The sequence below is a fragment of the Eumetopias jubatus genome, unplaced genomic scaffold (genome assembly GCF_037043125.1).
Source record: "Eumetopias jubatus isolate StellerSeaLion01/CBP00866 unplaced genomic scaffold, mEumJub1_p1.0 scaffold_3, whole genome shotgun sequence".
In the NCBI taxonomy this organism is placed as follows: Eukaryota; Metazoa; Chordata; class Mammalia; order Carnivora; family Otariidae; genus Eumetopias; species Eumetopias jubatus.
In genome coordinates, this window is record NW_028274809.1 from 27,114,884 (window position 1) to 27,139,665 (window position 24,782).

At 33.3% G+C, this 24,782-nt stretch overlaps 1 protein-coding gene across 6 annotated transcripts in view; it reads left to right on the top strand.

Annotated features, from left to right (window-relative positions):
- Positions 1-24,782, top strand: part of KANSL1L (KAT8 regulatory NSL complex subunit 1 like) — a 137,168-nt gene that overhangs the window by 46,884 nt on the left and 65,502 nt on the right. For 4 of the 6 annotated variants that reach the window (XM_028112223.2, XM_028112227.2, XM_028112225.2 and 1 more), the window contains exons 4-6: positions 1,476-1,673; positions 3,032-3,153; positions 21,832-22,036. In XM_028112223.2, the coding sequence (XP_027968024.1) occupies positions 1,476-1,673; positions 3,032-3,153; positions 21,832-22,036 (525 nt within the window). The remainder of the gene's footprint in view (positions 1-1,475; positions 1,674-3,031; positions 3,154-21,831; positions 22,037-24,782) is intronic. The other 2 variants (XM_028112226.2, XM_088021570.1) reach the window with 2 other exon arrangements.

Sequence of the window (24,782 nt, forward strand, 5' to 3'; positions counted from 1 at the left end):
AATTAAAACTACTCATCTGGGGCACCTGGGTGGCTTAGTCGTTAAGCATCTGCCTTCGGCTCAGGTCATGATCCCAGGGTCCTGGGATCGAGCCCTGCATTGGGCTCCCTGCTTGGCGGGAAGCCTGCTTCTCCCTCTCCCACTCCTCCTGCTTGTGTTCCTCTCTCGCTGTCTTGCTCTCTGTCAAATAAGTAAATAAAATCTTAAGAACAAACAAACTACTCATCTATAACATTATAATTTATAGGCAGTTTCCATCCTATAAATAGCACTTGTATATGATATAAGCTGGCCGATACCAGTTTTTAAATTTGTCCCATCTTAAAATACTCTACGCTTGTAATGAAAAATAGACTAAAACATTCTATTTTTCATTACAAGAATATAATATTTTAGCCACATAGGTATTTAATACCTTTCCAACTAGCCTATTAGGAGCTTATTAACGTTTTGCAAAATAACCATATATATATATACACACACACATATACATTATACATTATATGAAAATGCATATAATTCTTTGCAGGGGGAAAAGTGGTAGAAGGGGTAGGGAGGGAAAAAAGTTTTACTGTAAGAACTGATAATGAAACTATTAAGATCATATCTGTGCATTATTTTTCCTTTTTTCTCTTCTGTCTTCATTGCCCTTGAGGGGCATAATGGTAAGAACAGTTGGAGTGAAGACTCTGGGGAATATGGGAGAATATTTAGCAAGCCAGTTGTGAGAGAGAGAGAGAGAGAGAGAGAGAGAGAGAGAGAGAGAGAGTGTGTGTGTGTGTGTGTGTGAATGGTAGGGAGAACAGGCAGCTAGATCCCTACTCTTTCCTCTAGTTATTTACATTTGAGAAAATACCCCATCACAGTTGAAAACTTGTGTCTTTATTATTAACTCATCTACCTTGTAAGCAACAATTTAACTGGCCTAGAGAATACTTCTCAATAGTGCAGTCCTGCCCATGGTTGCTGGCTGGCAGCAACAGAGCTGGAACTCCTGAGTGCTCTGAAAGCAGTTTAGTATAAAGTCAGAATGTTGTTTGGATGTTTGTAAGTTTGGTATTTTAATTTATGAAACTGGGAGTATTCAAATGGAAATGCTAGTGACCAAAATATCTGAAGATTATATAAGGAAGTATTCTAAATTTCAGTGTGAAATGTTCATATTCTGCATATAAGCCTTTATTTTAAATGTATCATGCTTTTACTGCCAATAATTAAAACCAGTAAGAAGAAAAATAACTGCGTATATACAATTTATGACAATATTTTACAAGCCTAACCCATCAGACATAGATGTTGTTTTAGCTACACATGTTTTAAATCAGCCAATTTTTTACAGTTAGACTCTACTTTCAAGTGTACTTTCTGATTTCCAGGTGATAATAAGAAGCATGGTTTCAAGTGCATTGTAACATTAAAGTTGATTTAGCAGTCAATTTGTTTTCATTTCAACTCTTTAATTGCTGTTTGCCTAGGGGATAGTGATCCTAGAAGAATGTCAACTTCCAAAAGACATTTTGAAAAAACAAATACAATTTGCTGACCAAGCAGCTTCATTAAATACTACAGGGAATCCCCAGATTCCCCAAGAGAGTCAAGATCCTTTACCAGAACAAGATTTTGAAATGTCACCAAGTAGCCCTACACTTCTTCTTCGCAACATAGAAAAACAGGTAATGTGATGGAAGAGTAAGATGTGAGTGGCATGAAATGACTTTTAATCAGTTTTATAGACTATTCAAATAAACCTGTGCATCTACTTGGGATATTAGTTATAAGGTTTGCCATTTGCCATTAAATACAATTAAAATATGTAGTATATGATGAGTCTTATAACATTGATATAATTAAGATTATTTAAATATATAAAATACTGGTACACAGCCATAGGATGATAACTCATTTATACTAGGATTGGAATATCTTTTTTCTAACAAAACTGCTCGTCATTGGACTGTCTTTCAATTAATAAAAATGGTGAAATAGTACTACATATTTAAAAAAATAAAATCATACATTATTAAGTGAGAAAACCAGGTTTTAGAAAATTGATGTGACATGATTTAGTTAGAAGTGTGTGTGTGTGTATATATGCATTTTGTATACACTCATGCTCACATCTCAAAAAACTTAGTCTAGAAGGATGGATATATACCAAGATATTAACAGTGGTTTTTCTCTGTGTAATATGAGTACAGGTGACTTTCTTTTCCTTTTTTAAGCCTTTCAGTACTTTCCCTTTTTTCTATAATAAACATAGATTGTGTATGTAATGAAAATAGTTGTCATTCTTTTGTAGAAACATACTGTTTCCACTGATGTGGCCTATGTTTATTATAATTGTTATAGGTTGTTTTGAGAATAATTTGATAAGTTTAATATTTATTATGTATTACAAATATATTTTGTATATTTAAGTTTGAAATAAGGATCAATGAAAATTTTGAGTCCCTAAACAAACCTGATATTTTTGAGTTAGGAGAAATATTGAGAAACAGTGTGGCATTGGATTCAAGCCTGAATCTGAATCCTAGCTCCATTTCTTACCAACTTTATAATCCTTATTCAAGCTGCTTAATCTTTTTTTGCTTCAATTTCCTTAGCTGTAATTGATTTTAATAATAATACCAGTATTTCTAATATTAACTACTTTGTAGGTTGGTTATGAAGATAAGAAATAATCTGTGTTTAGTGCTTTGTGTAGTGCCTGGCACATAGTAGTAAATTATAGCTACGATTTTATTATTAACTTGGCTGCCTTAAAGAAAATATTATGTAGATGCTCTTAGCTAAATTCAAATGTTTTAAGAGGATAGGATGAGTAGATAAAGGAACTGTAATGAAAATGGATATAGAAATGGAGGAGTACTTTAACATGTAGATTTATTTATAATAAGTGGAAAAATTAGTAGTAGTATAAATCATCTTTGTAGGTTAAAATATTTACTAAAATATAAACATTCACTAAAGGTGTGAGACCTAACTCACATTTCTTGCTTAGCAGTAGTAAAGGTTAATTGTTTTTTTGCAGAGTGCACAGTTGACTGAGATCATCAACAGTTTGATTGCCCCTCTCAACTTGTCCCCAACTTCATCACCCCTATCCTCCAAATCCTGTAGCCATAAATGTCTGGCTAATGGCATTTCCAGGAGGTAGGTATCAGTGGGATAGTTTGGCTTCTAAATTTGGCTTTTTAAATTTTATTTTATTTCATTTTGTTTTATTTATTTATTTGATCTTTTAAGTAGTATAGTTGTTTTTTTCTTCTTAAGCACTATTAGAGAACAATCAATAGGACATGGATACATTTTTAGATATCATCACACTTACATGATTAACATAACTATAAACTTGAGAATGAGGGAGAAAGTTTTCCAGGATGTAAAATGTTTCTGAAAAAGAAAAATAGTGGTACCATTTGCTATAGAAGTACTACTTTTTTTTTAAACATACCTTCCATTTTGTACAGTTTATATTCTTCAGCTCCATACTGCCTTCTATACAGTTTAAGAAAAAAGACCCTAGATATCGTTTGGGCACACAAGATTGGTAGATATCATCCATAAAATTCAGTTTAAGTTTCACTTAATCATTTTGTACCTCAGCTTTTATAAGGTAAAATTTTTCTCTGAATGTAGTTAGTATAGTAATTACTGTAACCTTTAGCAATTTATTATATCAGTGAATACACATACACACACATACATGGGATCCTAATTCGTTTTTTGCGAACAGCTTTTGTGTTCTCTTTTATTTTATTTTTCTATTTTAAAGATTCAATTAGAATTAAAGATGCTAATAGAATATTATTTTTCTAAATTTTTTTCAAATAAAATTGTAATGTGGGCTTCTTTACGATAGAGGACTGAGTGTAATTTATTATTGGGAAGTATTTATATTAATAATTATATAATTTATTGTTAAATTTTGTTTAATATAGCATGAAAGGAAAATTTATACCATGGTGAAAATTATGCTAAGTAGCCATCACATTCTTCATGAGATTAGTGTATATAAACTGAGTCCTAAAATAAATATACTGTTATTTGGGTTTTATTTCTAATTTGTTATTTTGAAAATCTAATTTTTAATACTTTGTTTCATTTGTGCCGGGTCATTAATTCATAGATTTGTCACAGAAGTTCTTCTACTGGTTTTGCTTTACTGTTTGTTGATTTTATATATTCATTCCTTTTATCACTGATATTCACTTTGAAAGCAGAGATTCTCATGTATTGTATAGGGCAACTCATATCTTCGTTTAGGAGAACATATGCTAATTAAGAAAGTCATAATTAAAAAAAAAAAGGAAGTCATAATTACAAGTTGAGCCATTAAACACCATTAAATTGGTGTGGAAACATTGTGATTTGGGTCAAGCCCATTTTAGGTAACATTTTGCTTACCTAACCAGACATTACACTATTACATATATATGTATGTATGTATCTGTGTACATATTTTCATTTTAATGTACGTGCTTATATTTTTGGTTATTCACAGTATTTATTACATAACTATTTGCTCTATGTCTTAGTCAAAGTTCTGGGTTACAAAGATGAAGACAAGTCTCCACTTTTAATTAGCTTGCAGTCTCATAGGTGAAATATAATTATTTAATATATGTAGTAATAAAGGAATTGTGTATAGTTATTTAAATACCTGATTTTATTAGCTTTCATAGTTGAAAAGATGCCTCATAAAGATACATGGTTCCAAATGGAAGAGATGTTAACATTGGCTTTATTTACTAACATAAAATTTTTTTCAGTTATGTTTACTAATAGTTCAGAGGTTCTTCTTGAAATCTGCTAGTAATTGCCATCTTTCCTGATGTCAGGTATTTGCTCCTACAAATTAACTGGAAGGTTTATTTTTGAAAGTTTATAACAGGGGGCTAGGAGGGAAATGAAAAAAGTTTAGAACAGGTTTAAAACCTACTGAAATTCTTTGAAACATTTAAGAAGAGATAAAAATTTGTTCTCCAACTTTTTGAAGTATTCTAATATGTTTTAATTTTATTAATTTTACTAATTTATTAATATATTTTTGGCAGTAATCACTTTTTTCAAAATGCTTCCTATATAAATGAGTTCCTGTTTCAAAAAGCATTTTTTTCAGAAAGCATTTTCATATTTGTTGTCAGAATATATTTCTCTTGAAGAAAATATTTTCTAGCATTTGCTAGAAAATGTAATATAGCTACTTTTCATCAAAGAGAAGGTGAGCCTGGTGCCCGGTTCGGTCGGGCATCTGACTCTTGCTTTTGGCTCGGGTCATGATCCTCAAGGTTGTGAGGTAATGAGATTGAGCCCTGCCTCGGGCTCATTGCTGGGCATGGAGCATGCTTAAGATTCTCTCTCTCTGCCTCTGTGCACCGTCCCCCACCAAAAAAGGTGAGCAAATTTAGAATATTTGGGGTTTTGTTTAAAATGTATAATTTAATAACTGTTTTTAAATGTTTTGTTACCACAAACTGTGGGATACTTTTGGTTTCATTAAAATTTTTGTAAAAATTCTCTTTATAATATACAAGTCTATTTAACCAGGAACATAGAAACTGGAATATTTTACAGATAAGAGAGTAATAACTTTGAAGGAAATGTAGAAAATTTTGAGGATTTGTGGTGGTTGTGTCAGATGCTAAAGGGAGGTGTGAAAAATGTCTCTTGGCTTTGCCAGTTATAAACTGAGACCTTAGCACAAGTAGTGGCATGATGGAGAGAGGTAAGAGTGGGCTCATGAGAGAGGTGGAGATGAAGTAGAGAGAAGGAATCAAGATTATACTTTCAAGGTTACTGACTATAAAGGCTATAATAAAATGCATGTACAAGGTCAAGAAAGGGATTTTTGTTTTTAAAATAGAAGGAATGTAAGTATCTTTATTAAAATGTAGGGAAAGAGCTAGAGATGGTAAATGTAGAAATATATCCTAAAGTTACGAAGAGATCTTATATAAGGTGGAAAAACACTTGTTCCTTTAGAGTGGCATGACAGAGATTAAGATGGGTGTAGATAAAGTTGTTTATAAAGTATTTGTAGCCAAGTTAGGAGTGGGAAAGGAAGCTGTAGGAGTTAGGTAAAGGTTTGGATAGACATCGACCAGTCAAACATTGCCTCTTCCCTTCATTTCCCTTCCCTTCCCTTCCCTCCTCCTTTTTTCATAACATGAGCAGCCCACCCCCAGAGAATGATGTTTTGTGGTTTCTAAGTTGTTTTCTTTTTTTTTTAAACCCTTAACTGTATTGCAGAAAGTGTTTAATTGATGTCTGTAAACTAATTAAGAATTTAAAAGTATTCTGTAATTGAAATTTTATAAAATAAACAAGCACATAATAGTGAAATTCTGTAAATTTAATAGATTATTTTATAGTACTCACACTTGAGAATATTACCATAGATTTTGGAAATTACTTGGAAACACAATTTTATATTATAGTAATAATGAAAAAGTTTTATTTTAAAAATATCTGTATTGAAGGAAGGTGAAATTTATCTATTTATGAGCCTTTTGCTCCTGGGAGTAAAATGTTAAATGAGGCCTTGTTTTATTTCTTATATCTTTGTGTTTTTCCAACATTGTTTTTGTTTTTTTCTTCACATGTAATTATATATGAAGAAAACATCTTTAAGATTCAAAGGTTTTCAAGAATAAGGGCTTAGTTAATGTTACTCAAACTTGACAATTAGAAAACACTTTCTGAAGATATCCTTATTAAGCATATAAATACTATTCATTTTATGTATTTAAGTAAATGTGAAGATAAGAAAATTAATCATTTGAATAAGAACTTTTAAAATCCTGATAAAATGTACATAATATAGAATTCACCATTTTAACCATTTTTACATTTAGTGCATTAAGTACATTCACATTGTTGTTCAGCAATCACCATCATCCGTCTGCAGAGCTGTTTTCATCTTCCTAAACTGAAACTCCATACTCATTAAACAATAAGGACCCATTTTTCCTTCTTCCCATTCCTTGGCAACCACCAATCTACTTTGTGTCTTTATGAATTTGACTACTCTAGGTATCTCGTATAAGCAAAATCATACAGTATTTGTCCTTTTGTGAATGGGTTATTTCACTTAGCATAATGTCGTCAAGGTTCATCCATATTATAGCATGTGTCAACATTCCCTTTTTAAGATTGAATAATATTCCATTCTATGTAGAGACCACATTTTGTTTATTCATTGATCCCTGGGTGAATATATGAATAGCCACCTTTTGGCTATTGTGAATAATGCTGCTTTGAACATGAGTATACAAATATCTGTTTGAATCCTTTTTTTTTTTCTTTTTGTTTGAGTCCTTGCTTTTAATATTTTGGACATATACCCAGAAGTAGAATTGCTGGATTGAATAAAAATATTTTATTGTTTATTTTGAAAATAAGAAATTAGTGAATATTAATGATATTTCTAAGCCAAAAGCTAAGAAAAAGCAAGAAACCAGAAAAGTAAGCATAGCGCAGCATCTACTTTTGTCTGAGGCCAAATTCTGACAAAATTGAGTTTTGATAGCTTTGTGGGGAGAGAAAGAGAAATCAAAGCCAAATCAAAAATCAAGTGAAGTTTTAATAGCTTGTGGGGTGAGAAGAAGATAAAGCTGAAACAAATCAAAACCTTGTCTGTGGTAGGGAGATGAAAGGAAATCCTCCTCCACCGGCTACAGCCTGAGAATAACTGTAAATCAGAAGGAAAACTGTTTCCCCTTCCCCACGTAGGGCACCATGGGGAGAGTTGCCTTGGTGCTGAGCAGAGCAGAAACAAAAGAAAACAAAACCTATCTATCTTTCAGATAGCTTGACCATGGTGAAGACTTTCACATGGATTTTCAGTTCAAATTTGCATTATTGAGTCATCCAAGGAATCCCTAGTTTAAAATGGTTTTGGAATGGGTGATACTACAAGGTAGATGGCGGAGACAAATGTAGCTTCTCTCTGGAGGAAGGCATTGTCTTTCTTAGCTCCAGGAAATTCTCAGGAATAATTTTTCAAGGCAGTGATCAGCACACAATTAAATATAATCAGATGTGTGAGAGAGCAATAAGAGTAAGGATAAAGAGAAAATAATAGCAAAAAGATTACAAAGTTTTCAGATATTAGGATTATCAAACACTGATTATTTTTTAAAAAATAGTGCTTATTTTGATTTTAGAAATAAAAGATAGGCTTGAAAATATCTGCAGGGAAGAAACTATAAAAGTTAAATAGCACATTTGAAAAAGGTCCAAATAAAACTCCTGAAAAATACTGACATTAAAAACTAAGTATTAAGTGAGTTTGGCAATGTTGACATAGTTGAAGAGAGAACATGTAACATAGAAGATAGATTAGGAGAAAAATTCCAGATTGTAGGAAAAGAAACAAAACTATGGAAAATAAAGAAGAGTCATTTAAAAATGTGAGAACATATTGAGCAGATCTAATATAAGACTTAATTGGAGACCTGAATGAAGCTAGAAAATGGAACAGAAGCAATATTTGAAGAGAGATTGGCTGAAAAATTACCTGGATTTCATGAAAGACACCAAATTCAGGAAGCTGGATGCAGATTCTTAAGCAGGACAAGTAAAAAGACCCCTAGAAACAGGAAATGGCGGGGGCTTTGGGGCTGCGGGGGTAGGGGTGGAACAAAGACAAATGGCACATCTAAAAGCAATGCAGAGGTAGGGAAGGAGAAAGAGATCACCAGAACAGTTCGACCAACAGCTGACTTCTCAAGAGTAGTAATAAGAACCACAGTGCAGTGGAATGGTATCTTGAGTGTGTTGAAAGGAAATAACTGCCTAGAAATTCTGTACCTAGAGAAAGCATCTTTAAAGTCTGAGTGTGAAACACAAATGTCTTCAGACAAATCAAAACTAAAGAGTAGGTTACTAGTAGACTATAATTATAATGATACCCATAAAGGGTGGGTTTCAAGCAGTGGAAAATGATGATCCTAGATAAGTAATTTGAGATGCAAGAGGGAACTAAGGACAAATGAAATAAGTTAAATCACAATCAATACTTTTACCAGTGTCCTGAATAACTCAAGGACTTGAGAACAATGTAAAACCATTTACCTTCCTCCTGACCTGTATGCTATTGTTGCCATCAACTTTTTTTTTTATAGCCCCACTAGACATGTTTTACTACTATTTGTTTAAATATATCCATATAATTATATTTACTTTTATCGTTCTATGCTAAATATGAAGAGGAGGTCCACATGGCGGGGAGGAGGCTTCATAGGTGCCGATAATATTCCATTTCTTGGCTTGAGTGGTGATTATGGTATAGTGAAGGAGTAGGTGAAGCATTGCTTCATATTTACAAGTTAAACATAAGATAAACATTTTATGTACTTATTTATTGGTATCTTACATTTCACAATCCAAAAGTTCAGAAAAATAGGATACAAATTATATACTTCAAAAAGGGTAAGTAGGAAACACAGTGGCCACCATAGGTTTGGAAAAAAAAAATTAAATGGCATTATTATCCTAAACCTGTGAGCAAAATTTGACTAGTTGCACACTGTTTAAATAATATAGAATATCAAAATTTTAAGATAGGGGAAGGAATAGAATATTTAATTTGTTAAAACAAATTGTAACGTGTTTCTTTAAAATTTGGTGATAAAGAATGATCTAGTTTCTATTTTAGAGCCCTTGCCCTTTTCCAGTTTTAGTATATGTGCTGCCGAAGCGAGCACGAACCCTTGCCCTTTATCTGTCAAATCTGTCTTTATCTAGGATGTCTTGTCTTTTTCAATGAAAGCGTTCATACATGTGGGAAGCAAATGAAGAATGGCTAAAGAAAAGGATATCCAGCTGTAGTGTATTTTTATAATTGTCTCCTCTGATCTGAAAACTACTCTTACATGTACTTGTGAATTTTGAGGTGCATACTTAGCTGAAATGTGTAAATTAATACAAATGTCAGACCTAATAATAGCAGTATAATAGTAGGAAGTTACAGAATGTAGTTACAGACAAAAGGTACATTTAAAAGTGATAGGAAATTTGGTAATTTACCAAGATAAATAATATATATTTACTTTATAGTTCTTACAAGTCATTATAGCATCTAAATATTTATATTCTCTCTGCTCCAAAAATTTTATCAAGTCTTAACCAACATTTGGCAATTATTCAGTTTCCGTTCTTACCCAATTTTTACAGTCATACTATCTTAAAAAAGTACATGTTAGCCTATTAAAATGTATGCCACAAAACAGATCATTGACTGAGAGTTAAATGTATTTCTTGCAGTAAACATATCAGATATTCGGAGATAGCATATGATTGTATGAGAAGTAAATAAGACAGTATATACAGAACTCTTATAACAATGCCTGGCATATAAGAAACAGCCTAATAATGTTAACCACTGATATTTTTATGCAAGGACATATGTATGTTAAAACTATATATTTTAAGTATGTATATTAAAATAGTAGGCATTCTTATTTCTTTCATTTTGTGGCATTATACTAGTCATTGATTTAGAACTATTCTTACTTTTTAAAAAAAAGTTCTTCCAAGTGGCCTGAGTTATGATGAGGATTCTAAGGGATGCCTTGGTGGCTCAGTCAGTTAAGCGTCTGCCATCAGCTCAGGTCCTGGGATTGAGTCCTGCACTAGGCTCTTTGCTCAGCAGGGAGCCTGGCTCTGTGGCCGCTCTCCCTGCTTGTGCTTTCTCTCTCTTTCTCTGACAAATAAATCAATAAAATCTTAAAAAAAATGATAAGGATTTTAAGGCCTGTGTAGGGCCAGCTCTTACTGAACATTCATTATATAGGTACAAGGAATCAGAGGTACCACCTGTTTCTCCATATCTCTTGGGGAGATACAAAGTTGCTGTCCTGCCTTTGGTCTGCCTGGTTGGTAAGGGACCCTATAATTAAACCAACCACTTGAAAATTTGGGGTAAACACAGTGTTGAGTTTTATTCTCAAATTACTTAAAACATCCCTCCTCAAAAGACCATCTTGGGACATTTAATCTCTGCCCCCCATTGTAACTTGTATTCATTTTTAATCAATTATAGTGTTTTTTAATGATTTAGTGGTTTTAGGGTAACTTATGGTTATGAGTATAGAGTGTACATTTTTATATATTTTTTGTTTTAGACATTTTGTGACCTTGAGCAAGTCAGTTAATCTCTTCACATCTTACCTCTTTATCTTTAAATTTACTGGTACACAAATATTTATAAAGTAGTTTTAGTACTAATATTTTTCAATTAAATGTTTATTTTTGAGGAGTTCCTTTTTTTTTAAACAAGAAAACAATAAAAACAAAGATTTCCAAACAGCCTAAAATGTATCTTTTTGTCATATGACTCTTGTGTTTTGCTTTGGATGTATTCATTTTATGTTAGTTCAAATCAAGAGACTTAGTGAGTAGAGAAAAATTACTTTATTCAACATGTCTTAGTAACTTTAAAGCATAATCTAGAAGTTACTATGAAAGAGGTACTCAAGACAGTAAGAGGAATGAGGATTCTACTCAAGTGCTAGAAACTTTCATATAAACCAAGAATTGTTTAATAAAATTTATTACATACTACCTTTCTTGGATGATACTGAAGTTAATTCAGTTTTTCCTTGATAACTCAGGCTCATGACTGGCCACATCCTCAGGGACTATGGAGATTAATAGTTGTATATCTGTAAAAGAATTTACTTAATAGTAAATACCTACTGAGTAACCTCAGTGTGCCAGACATTGGATTGGGCAGTGAGGATACATGTTGAACAAAAACACATGTGTTCTCTGTACTCTAGGTGTAGAGTCTGGGTGGGGAAAAATGACATCAACCAAATAATCACAGAAATAAATGCATAATTTTAAACCCTGATCAAGTGCTATGAGAAAACTCATAGTTAAGAGTATCCCTTTGGGGGGTGCCTGTGTTGTGCAGTCAGTTAAGTGTCTGACTTGGTTTCGGCTCAGGTTGTGATCTCCAACTCCTGATCTCAGGGTCATGAGATCAGGCCCCACGTTGGGCTCTGCAGCTCAGTGCAGAGTTGGCTTGAGACTCTCTCCCTCTGCCCCTCCCCCCCCCACTTTCTCTCTCTCTCACATCTTAAAAAAAAGAGGGGTGCCTGGGTGGCTCAGCTAACTGAATGTCTAACTCTTGATTTCGGCTCAGGTCATGGCCTCAGGGTCATGGGAACAAACTTTGTGTAGGGCTCCACGCTCAGCATGGAGTCCACTTGAGATCCTCTCCCTCTGCTCCTCTCCCGCTCATGCATATGCTTGTGCGCGTTCGCTCGCTCTCAAATAAATAAACATAAAAAAATACACCTTTGGGGGGCACCTGGGTGGCACAGTCTGTTAAGCATCCAACTCTTGATTTCAGCTCAGGTAATGATTTCAGGGTCATGAGATCGAGCCCCATGTCAGGCCCCACTGGGCATGGAGCCTGCTTAAGATTCTTTCTCCCTCTCCTCCTCCTCCCCCGACCATCCCCATTTGCAAGCATTCTCTTTCTCTCTCTGTCTAAAAAAAAAAATAAAAAATATCCCTTTGGAATCAGACAAATCTGAGATCAATCCCAACTCTGACATTTGGTAGCCTTGTATTGGGCAACTTTCTAAATCACAGTTCAAATGAGAACAGTCTGCTTCCTGGATTGTTGTGAGGATCAAATGAAATAACATGTATGACATTATTTTGCTTTGCTTTGTTTTCTTTTTTGTTTTTTGTTTTTTTTTTACTTGTTTATTATCTTCCTGGATGAGAATATAAGCTCCATCAGAGCAGGAACTTTTTTAGTCTGAGTTATTAACTCCTCTTTTCCTAGCATCTAGATCAGTGGGTGTCACATCATGGGCATAAATAGATATTTGTTGAATGAATGAAATGTCTTAAGATTTCTTGCAGGTAATCTTCATTCCATAAAAAATATTTTGTACTCATTTGTCTTTTCTCCCTCATAGTCAGATTGACATTTTCATTATTGCTGTCATGGCTATATTCTGCAGTGCTGCTTTGTCTCATCTAATTTAATGATGGACTAGAAGATCAGATAACCAAAGTGGTAGAAATATTTGTACTATATAATAAGAGACATTTTCTGTTAAGAAAAAAGGCCTCTCCTAACAGTAACAGGAGTGAACTTTTGTGTATGAACAGTGAGGTTTTTGGGTTATTTGAAAGGCTTTTTTTGATTTCATCCATATTCTGTATACTTGGCGTTGCCAGATAAGTAATCTCATAGGTGAAGTATTACAGTTCTTCTAATAAAGCGTACTTATTCTAGCTTTATATCACATTATATCATAATTTTTGTGTATAATTAGGTTAGAAGAAATTTAAGTTTTGAATTTTTAAAAGTTGGCCACCTATTCTGTATATTAATTTTTAGGGGATCACATAGAGCTTATTGTTTGATATAATTTCAAAAAATATTTAAGGTCATTTTTATAATATCCTAATGAACTGTTCTCTCACAATGTCTAAAGTAAATTCACCTGGTTAATTATTTTCCAGGGTACTTGTTTGCCCACTTGTTATTCATTGATTCCCAACCCCCACCTCTTATTTAATGGCAGTATCTCCCAGAAGTTAGAATGGTTTTTTTAGCTTTATTAATCTTGGCAGCAGGGTCTAAGATGAGTCACCAGGAACTGAGCAACTGAAAAAATTGAGTCTTCAAACAAATGAAGCATTATATTTTATCATGATAGAGATATTTGTTTTTAGATCTTATATTCTAAAATAAAGATAAAATGCTGTAAATGGATCCTTGCTTACCCCATGGGGTATTATCTGCTGAGAAAGTGAATTTCTATTTGAAGTAATATCTAGATTTTTATTATTGTTGTTGTTTCTTTTTGCCTTAATGAGACCCAGAACATGATATAAAATTAAATTCCAATGAATCATTGCCATGCTATTTATTTCCACTAATGGTAATTATCTCTTGAAATGCAACCATTCTTTCTAATTGGGTATCATGATTGAAAAACTGCAGCTAAACTAGCAAACTAATTACATAGAAAGTAATTCTTTCATCCTTAATATCTTCAGTAGTCACTTCTCAGAAGAAAACACTTAGCTGCATATTCTAGGCTGAAATTTTCAATATAATTTTGGGTTCATTTGAATGACATTAATTATTATATTAGCTAGATGTTTGACATCAATAAGGAAATAAAATTTCCCAGCTGTGTTTTTAAAGTAATGCCAGTAGGAATTATTTTCTTTTGTAAAAACTTTTCTTTCCCCTTTTTACCTGTAAGTGTAAAACCTAATGTTAGACTAGGGAATGTTTAAATAAATTGTGATATAAACACAGGATGGAATATCATGTGAGTATTAAAAAAATCATACGGTGATATGCTTATTTGGGAAAGTTAAGTAGAAAAATCAGGATACCAAAATCATTGTATAGTATCATTTCATAGAAAAAAGACTTGAAGGATATAAATCAAAATTTTAATGAGAACTCTTTGTGATGATGGATTTTGAAAAAATTTTTTTCAACTTTATTTCCAAATTTTCCTTTAAAATGAAAAATAGTAATTATAATTAGTAAAATAGAAAGTCTCCATTTCAAACTTTCAAACAAATTATGTAAGAAAAACAGCTCAGAGATTATATTGAAGAATCTGAATTGTATCTCCCAAACTATAGATTAGCTAGAAATGTTTGACAAACTTTTATATCTCGACTCTCAGAAAAAAATAACTGCCATTATTCGCTTCCTAGTCTCTTTGCCTTAATGCTTCAAAAACTATCACTTGAAGAGCACCTGGCTGGCTCAGTAGAGCATGCGACTCTTGATCTCAGGATTGTGAGTTTGAGCCCCATGTTGGGTGTAGAGATTACTTAAAAACAGAAAGTACCATATGAGGTTAAGAGCCAGAGATAAAAATAGCAGATAGCACTACAATAGTCTCTTTTTCTCTTTACCTTTTATTATAGAAAACTTTGACATATAGAAAGCATAGTAAAGTGAATTCACATATTCTCAGTTTTTAAGAATTCCCAAGATTTTTGGGCTAAGTGGCTGGTTCAGTCGGTAGAGCATACAACTCTTGATCTCTGGGTTGTAAGTTTGAGCCCCACATTGGGTATAGAGATTACTTAAAAATAAAATCTTAAAAAAGTAAGTCTCTAATACAAAAAATAAAAAGACTGATTTTCAGATGACATTTTTTGTCTAGAAAAATAGTACAAGCTCATTGTAGGAAAATTGGAAAATTCACAAAATACTAAAAAGAAAGTAGAAATCATATTGCTCAGAGTATATTTCTTTTCTATCATATTTATACATTTTCATAGTTAAGATTTATTAGAAACAGTTTTAGATTTTATTTTGATACTATATCAAAGCTTTTTATACTTAAAATATTTTCCATTTTAATGGCTGCATTAAGATATACCTTATTTTTTTAGAATAGGTATATACCTAATTAGAATACCATATTACATTGTACTTCAACACATTTTCTTATTACAAGAGTTAAAGAGACTTGTATTTTTGAGTAAGGGGTATAGTTCTTCTACTTAATACCTAAGGTAGGGGAAATGGCCTGGTAAAGGTACGGGTTTTCTCTGTACCAGATAATGCCTGTTATCTTGATCCATTGGTCCTTTGAGAGAGTTGTTTTACTTTTGACATTTGGAGAACAAGTAATGCCCATAGTGGGCCATTTTAGTAAGCTTATATTATATAAGCCCTATTTTATTTAATTTCTTTAAAATTGGTTAATGCCAGGCGCCTGGGTGGCTCAGTTGGTTAAGCGACTGCCTTCGGCTCAGGTCTCCCGGGATCGAGTCCCACATCAGGCTCCCTGCTCGGCAGGGAGTCTGCTTCTCCCTCTGACCTTCTTCCCTCTCGTGCTCTCTATCTCTCATTCTCTCTCTCTCTCTCAAATAAATAAATAAAATCTTTTAAAAAAATAAATAAAATTGGTTAATGCCATCCCAAATGTCATTGAGTTATCTGAGTATGTGATGCATTCATTTCTCCAAACACTATCAAGAGAAAACAAGATAGTAAATTCAACTAGTAGCAGGATATTTGACATCAGGGGAAGTTTGGAGAAGGTTCCTGCTATAGATTGAATTCATCAAAGAACTCCAACTGATGAGGAGGAGAGATTTTTAGGTGTGTATTTTTGTGGATATATTAGTTTCCTAGGGTTGTTGTAACAACCACTGAGTGGCTTAAGATAACAGATACTCTTTCACAGTTCTGTAGGATAGAATTTAAAAATCAAAGTGTTAGGGCCATGTTCTCTATGAAGGTTCTAGGGAAGAATCAGTTTTTGCCTTTTCCTAGTTTATGCTGGTTGCTGGCAGTCCTTGGCATTCCTTGGCTTGTAGCCCAGCTCTCCAGTCTCCACCTCTTTATCCACATGGCATTATTCCCTGGGTGCGTCTCCTCTTTGTTTCTCTGTCTCTTTTTATAAAGACATCGCTGATTGGATTTAGAGTCTCTAATCCTGTATGACCTCATTTTACCTAATTACATCTGCAAAGACTGTATTTCCAAATAACGTCTCATTCTGAGGTTCTTGGTAGATGTAAATTTTGTGAGGGCACTATTCAACCCAGGACAGTGGGTGTGGGTATTCTGTGCGTGAGTGTATGGGAAACTGGGGTTTGGGGGTGGGGCTATCATAATCTTTCTGAGAATGCACACTCTAATTCTCCATTCTCTTCTCCATTATTGATTTTTACCTTTTGTAAATTTTATATTATTTTTTAAGTCATGGAGCCCAATGAGGGCTTGAACTCAAAACCCTAAGATCGAGACCTGAGTTGATATCAAGTGGGATGCTTAACCGACTGAGCCACCCAGGCGTCCCTCTACTTTTTTAAAAGTGTATTTAATATGAGAAATATTCAAAACTACTATTCTTAAACAGTATTTTAAAATTCTATGTTAAATATTCTCTGCTCAGATAAAACTAATCTCATGAAGTCTTTTTTATGCTTTTATGGTTCTAGCATTCTGAACTCAAAACTAGGCCCAAAAGTTTCTTATTTACTAAAAATATTTGAGCACAGCATTATAAGGTTATTATAATATTCCAATTTTTCCTATCCTTCTAAGAACATAATTTGGTTTAGGCAGAAGGTTATTAAATACTTGAGTGATTTACTATGAAAAATTCTGGGTTTGTGGAAAAAAAAAAGGAAAGAAAAGAAAGATCAAAACTAGACTGTTCTTCCACATCCTCTACCATTAATACTGCCACCAAGAAAACACCAAAAATTAGCTAATCGATGCCCCCATATACCCATATTTTTAGATTGTTTTATTTATTAATATAAGTGCATAATATTTGCAGGAATTGATTTTAGTAATGATTTACAGTAGAATATCTGGTAAAAAATAATTGATTCACTTTTGGGACTTTGGTTCCTATAGTAATCAAAGTATAGGAATATACTGTAAAAAATTCATTTGAAGTTTTCCACTCATACTCTGTAGTAGCAAATTGAATGCTTCTTGTTATCATCCATAACTTAACTGTCAGGATTTTCTAGGGTTGTAATAGAAAACCAGTGATTTCAGAAAGTCATTAAATAACTATTAGAGAAAGTAAATAGTGTTAATAAAATGTGAACTCAGAACTTTCTGATTATTTTCTTAAACTCTCAGTTTTGCACTTTTTAGATTAGAAGAAATTTTTAGACTTGATTGATGCCCTTTTTACAAATCAGAACATATTATAGTTCTTATCTGCTTATTCTAAATTTATGATGGACATACTTGACTATATGATAAAATAAGATACATCATATCTTACTTCCAAAAGCTACCTTTTGTAAACGAGACTTAGAGATTTAGAATGAAATGCAAGGCCATGTCAATATATATCTTACCTTCTAAAAGCTCTCTTGTAGCCTTCTGTTTAGAACCTCTTTTGGCTTTTAGGTTATTTAAAATGTTCAATGTTTACTCATTCACTAAACTAATTATATAGGTATAATGTATTTTATATAGGCACTATACAAAGCACAGAGCTGGAATGATAAACCTGACAATATATATGTGTATATTTCTCTATTCATTCAACAAATATTTATGGAGCATCTACTGTATGCAAGGTACAATATCAGGAACTTCTTGATACAAGGGTGAACAAAACAGACACAGTCCCTGCACCATTTATAGTCTAGAAAGTAAGACATTAATTAGATAGTCATACAAATGAATGCAAAATTATCACTATGAAAAATGCTATGAAGGACAGATGAACAGTGCTATCAAAGGTCAAAAGGGGATTTGAGTAGTCTTTGGAGAGATGAAACAAGGGCTGAAAGACTTCTCTAAGAAACTGACTTTTGAATTGAGAGGCAAATGATTATTGGAAATTATGTAGTTGAAGAGGAGGATGTGAGAAAGTTCCGTAAAGCAGAGATAACATATAATAAATCTTGTACTGTAGAGAGTGTGAGTTACTTGAAATGAAAGGAGGTGGTGTGGCTGGAACACAGGGAGCAAGGAGGAGTGAGATGCAAGATAAGGCAGGAGAGTGATGGCAGGTGCCAGGCCAGTCAGGGCCTTTTAAACTTGAAGTCTTTTTCTCCAGAGCAATGGGAAGGCTTTGAGAAATGGTAAGCAGTGTGGGGATGGGAGAAAAGGGCATGAAAGGATAAGATTTGTTTTCCCAAAAGATTGGTAATAGAAGGGACTGAAGAGGGAAAAGTGTGAATGAGGGAGATCAGTTAGAGGCTATTGGAGTATTCCTGGACAAAAAAGCTTGCATTAGGGGAGTGACAGTAGAAATGGAGAAATTACATTATGAGCGTATACCACACAAAGGATCTATCCTTTGAGGGATTTTTATTATTCTCTGAGCAAAAGTTTCCAATTGGAGATCGAAAGAAGTATAATTTGTTGCCTCTCCTGGCAGTTATCCCACTATCCTACTGTTCCACTTGTAAGCTTGCAATTTCAAAAGTTCAATGATAATTATATTATTGGTACTTATTGATAGTTGTCTTGATAATAGGATAGTACTTGATGGTGACCCATGACATCCTCCTTTTCTGGGGTCGCCGGGGTGTACCTACAACTTGATGTGAACACTAAACCCTCTCTTACTGAAATGTTATTTTCCCTCCTGAGTTTTCTCCTCCTCTTCCTATTATTATTATAGCTTTTTTTTTTTTAAGAATGTGATGTAATGATGGTGTCATGGTATCTTATATTGGTTTATCAATGATATATTTAAGTTCTTGTTTTCCTTAATGCGTAATTACTAGATAGCCTATTATCTCCTGAGGAAAAAGCTTTAGGTTATAGAGTTACATGAGCAGGGTTGTTGTCTTCCAAATTCCCTCATTTTTCTCTTGTTGTGCTTTTCATTGAAGTTGATTGATTACTCTCTCTTTAGTGTAAAACACTGTGGAAAATAAGTGAATTTATCAGTGATTTGTAATAACTCTTTACAGTAACCTCATCAGTTATTTATGAAAGTGGTTTATGTACCAAATGAGCTTTGGTGAGAATAATGTGCTTTATACATTGATTAGTTATGAAATAAACAGATTTCACATCTTTGAATTTCAGTACATTTCCCCATTAATTTAGGATAAATTTTGATGACGTTTTGCAAGGACCCTTAATAGCTAGAGAGTGTTAGAAGTCATGAAGGAAGAATTGCAGCTGGAAACTAATATTAAAGTTTAAAAAAAAAAGAAAACTTTTTTTCCTCAATAATGTGTCAGTCACTTTAGAAAGTTGAAAATACAACATTCAGTGAATAAATGGCACATTTTCTATTTATCTTTAACCCCACCTATAAGCCTCTAGCCAATTCAAAAGCTGTGTCCTGTCCATCAGTAAAGAGATGGTGGCTCACCTTCTTTAGGGCTAACTCTTCTGTGGGGAGGGGAATAAGGGCTCATTAACAACTAAAGAATTATAAATAGAGGGCAGAGTTAACTGTGCTTCAGAGTTAACTCCTGGAATAAAAAAAGCTTTTCATTTTCTCAAGATGCTATGGAAGCAATGTCTTTTTTAAGGAACCAGTATATCTGCCTAAAGGTGTTTCTAACTTGCTGGGAGAACCTCTTTTTATGATGGATCTACTCCTACCTTCCTGGATTCTAGCATCCTGACTTGACTTCCTATATCAACCACCTTCTGAAACCTGTCTTCTACCTGACCTGACTTACTTCTCTGCCAACCACCTGCCCTACCCGGTGCCTACTTTGATATTGTCTATCATCTGTGCCTTCTGCTCACCCTTGACAAAATAGCCCAACTCTATGGCTCTTTCTCAAGAGCCGACTGTTACTTAGCACTGATATACCTCTTACAGAAAATAGCATCCAGGATATGAGATTGGACCTGTTAGTTTGAGAGTCGTGTTATATCTTAAACCTTTCTCAGATCTTTAGAATGCTTACTAACTGGGACTTAAGGTATTTTTGACTAGGGCTCTCTGAAGACTAAAGTTAAGATTTTAGGGGCTCCTGGGTGGCTCAGTTGGTTAAGCGTCTGCGTTCGGCTCAGGTCATGATCTCAGGATCCTGGGATCTAGCCGGGTCAGGCTCCCTGCTCAGTGGGGAGTCTGCTACTCCCTCTCCCTCTGCCTGTCCCCCCACCTTGTGCTCTCTCTGAAATAAATCAAATCTTAAAAAAAAATAAAGTTAAGATTTTAAAAGTGGAATAGTTATTATCACTTTTTTTTCCCTGTACTGGTCTGGCCAGTAGTACATACTCAAGTATTTGTTGATTGTATTATAGTCACCAAATTCCATATTTAATTCTCTTTGGTGTCACTAACAAAAGCCATTCAGCAGCCTTTATTTCTGATTTCTTATTACTATGTAAAGCACTCTTAAATTACTTTCTTTATCCACAAGCTAGCAGAATATTTTATAGCAGCAATAAATATGATTTAAAACCAATGATACTGCTATAGAAAAACCAGATTTCTATTTACTGTTAAACACTAATTCTACTTAAGTCAAATAACATACTTAGAACTTACGTGTTGATTAGCAGTACAATGTATGGCAGTTTCACTTGATATTAAAATACTAAATTGACTAGTTTCTGTCTATATAAATAAGGTTGAAATCGGTACATTGTAGTACCTGAAAAACTTAATTATTTTATATACACATTGTAGTACCTGAAAAACTTAATTATTTTATATATAATATACTGGTATAAATGAAATAAAATTTATGTGGCACTGAGCATTAACTTCCTCCTGATATTATGATTTTTAAAAAAATATTTAAATATGTTTAAAAATTAATATGAAGAATGTTGACAGTGTGTTTATTTTTATGTATAGTTTGTGTAATCTATTTCACTATTTTATAGTTGTGGCTTCTATATTATCAGAAGTTTAAAAAAACTCCTAAGACATAGTAGGATTGCATCTTTGTTTCAGAATTCACTGAAATGGTATGTAGTGTTTATTTTAGAGCAACTAATGATACAGTATGGGATTTTAGCCTTTTGTAAGCCTATAATCTTAATGTAGTTTCACCCATATGCAAAGAGAATATGATGTAAATAGTTACAGCGCTGAACAACATGCATGAATTATTGATTTACAGTGAACATGTACATTGAACCAGTGAACTCATGTGAGCATTTCTAACCTATGGGATATTTGTTTTACAGGAGAAAATAGAAGTAGAAATTATTTTTACAACTTGAATATGTAAATCCCCGTTATACCAATTCTTTTGCCAATTGTTACCACAAAATTGGCTAAAATTAATACTCTTCTGTCATAATAGATCAAGGCAATTTACATTTAGTTTTCTTTGTCTTTTTTATTTGTTTGTTTTGTTTTATTCTCTCCACTCCCCAATTATTTCATGGCATTTCAGTGCTTCAGAGAATTTAGATGAGCTCTCTTCCTCCAGTAGCTGGTTACTTAACCAGAAGCACAATAAGAAAAGGAGAAAAGACAGGACAAGATTGAAATCTCCATCCTTGGCTATCATGAGTACAGCTGCTCGAACAAGGCCACTTCAGAGTTTCCACAAACGAAAACTCTACCGATTGAGCCCTACTTTTTATTGGACACCGCAGGTAAGGCTGCCTATGGGAAAACATGAACAAAGATTTTGTCATCAATGTATTTCACATACAAGAGGATATGGATTGTTCCTGATTATTTAGAATAATTACATCTAGAAAGCTTTAAATATATAGTTTATAAATGACATAGGTATTGACAATATATAAGTGGAATTTAATAAATTTTTTAACATGACAATGTATTAAACTCACATCTCCATTTTTTTTTAAATGCATTGTTATGCTTAAACTAATTTGAAGGAAAATTACATATCGTGGTGATTTTAAAATTTTACTGGTAAGGGTAATAAGGAAAATACAAGTGTACTACATATTTGTCTTGCTTAGTAGAGAAAAAAGTAAAAATCTGCATAGCTGCCAGTTACTTTGTAAGAAATGGCATCGCTCTCCTTTTTCGGTTTGGTATTTGTTAATCCTGGAGAGCATGTCTTTTCCTTTGTCTGGAATATAAGCAATTCAATTTTATATATCCATGCTTACACTTTTTACAATTAAAATGTACTTCATTAAAACCATGCATTTTAAAAAGCATATTTTTCATTTGTTAGCAGAATGTTAAATCTACATCTTTCAATACATATCTAAAACTGATAAAGGGCAAGATAAGTTACCTCTAGTTTTTGTTATATGACATGCTTTTTAGGAAAGTTTTTTAATAGGAAAATATTTTTATTTAAAATTTTTATATAAAAATCGTATTTTTAATGATTTTTATTTAAAGATGCTATAAGAAATAGATAAATAATACTTTTGAAATGGAGTGTAATTTCATAATTATAATAGAATTGTTTACCTAAAATATTGAATCTTATGAATATGCCATGATATTCTGACTGGAAGGAATTTGCTTGAATAATTGAGGGGATTTGTTAGCTGTTATTAGAATACTTTATATGCCCTGAGATTGTAAAGATTGGCCTTCATTCAGCAAACCAAGGAAGAAACGAGTGTGAGATTATTGTTACTAGTAGACCATATACTTTATCATATTCCAGTCATTATGCTAAGCATTTTCAGTGCATTGTTTTATTATTATCTCAAAATATAATTGTGAGATGTTGTTAATCCCCCCTTGAGATGCAGAAATTGAGGTGCAGAGAGATTAAGTAATTTGCCCAAGGTCACACAGCTTGTAAGGAAAATGTCTGATTCCAAACCCCATGTTCTTACTCATTGTATTGAGAATGACAAAAATAAACCAAATCTTTTTTGTTTTTGAAATCAGTTAAGACAGTGTATTTGGGGGTTGGGGAAGGGGCTTATCTGGTTAGAGGTATTAAGATATGCATCATAAAATAAGGGCTTTGAAAGACAAACGGATTTTTGAAAGGTTATGGGAAAGTTAGAGAGAGAATTTTAAGTATATAGGAATAGCGATGATAAAAATGATGGAAAATAACAGATGTCCTCACCCCTAACTTATCCCCCAAATTGCCAGGATATTTAGTTGCCAATTATTTACCTTTCTAAACTTAATAAATGTCCTTTCTCTCAGGAAGCCTTCCTTGACATCCCCACTATGGGATATTAATATAGCGCCTTGTTATAAAAATAACTCATTATTTTATTATTATCATTTATTTTTCTGTTTTTCTCATTACATTGTAAGTTCTTAGAGAACAGGGACTATGTATTTCTGAACCTACAGAGCTTTGCACAGTAACTGTCCCAATAGTATATGCTCAATAAGTAATTGATGTATGAAAGAATTAATGTAGTGGACACAGAAAGATATTTAAAAGGTAATGGAGAGTGAGAATTTACAAGTTGTGTGTGTGTGTGTGTGTGTGTGTCCTCAATTCACTTCGTGAAAAGATCTGTAACAGTAAGTAATATCTAATAGAATTTTCTTGTAAGGATGGAAGTGTTCCATAAATACCTGTGCTATCCAATACAGTGGTGACTAAATACATGTAGCTATTCAGTACATGAAATGTGGCTAGTGCAACTGAGGGACAGAACTTTCTATTTTATTAATTCTGATTTAAATAGCCACATACGGATAATGGCTACCATACTGGATATGACCACTCTAGACTCATACTTACCCTGAGAGCAGTGAGTACATAATGGTACTCATTCTTGTTTTCTAATACCATTCATTCCCTGTTGAAAGGAAATAGGGGTGTTTGAAAAAATGGCTGATCTCCAGATGTGGGGAAGAGAGTGTATAAGATGAGCTTGGAACATCTCAATGTTACCAGAAGGCAAGGTAGTGTTAAAAAAAATGATGGGGGGGGGCATATCAAAAAACCCAGAAGCTAGTTTGAAGAGGCTGCCACTGGCCAAATTTAGGGCTGTTTGAGCATCTAAGGACAGTAATGAACCATTGAGAAAAGGAAACCATGCATCCATACTGCTGACAGTTAAATTGATAGATAAAAAGGAGAAAGGGAGGACTTTCCCATATAGTAGAATGCTGATTAATAAATATGGAGTGAGCACAACTACAGAATTATTGCAGTGATCATGGTAAAGACTGATTAGTAAAGAATCATCAATGAGTGATCAAAACTAACATAGCCTATGAGAAGAAGAATACAGTTTCAGTATGCCATATTTTGGCCAGGGATGGATGGCTGAATTTAATTATAAGAAAATATCAGACAAAGCCATAACCAGCAGCATGTTATTAAGAAACAGTGAAAAGTGGCCTGTCTTCTTCAAAAAGAAAAAGTCACTGTCATGAAAGTCAAGAAAGACTGAGGCAGATTGAAAGAGACTTTAAAAAGATGTA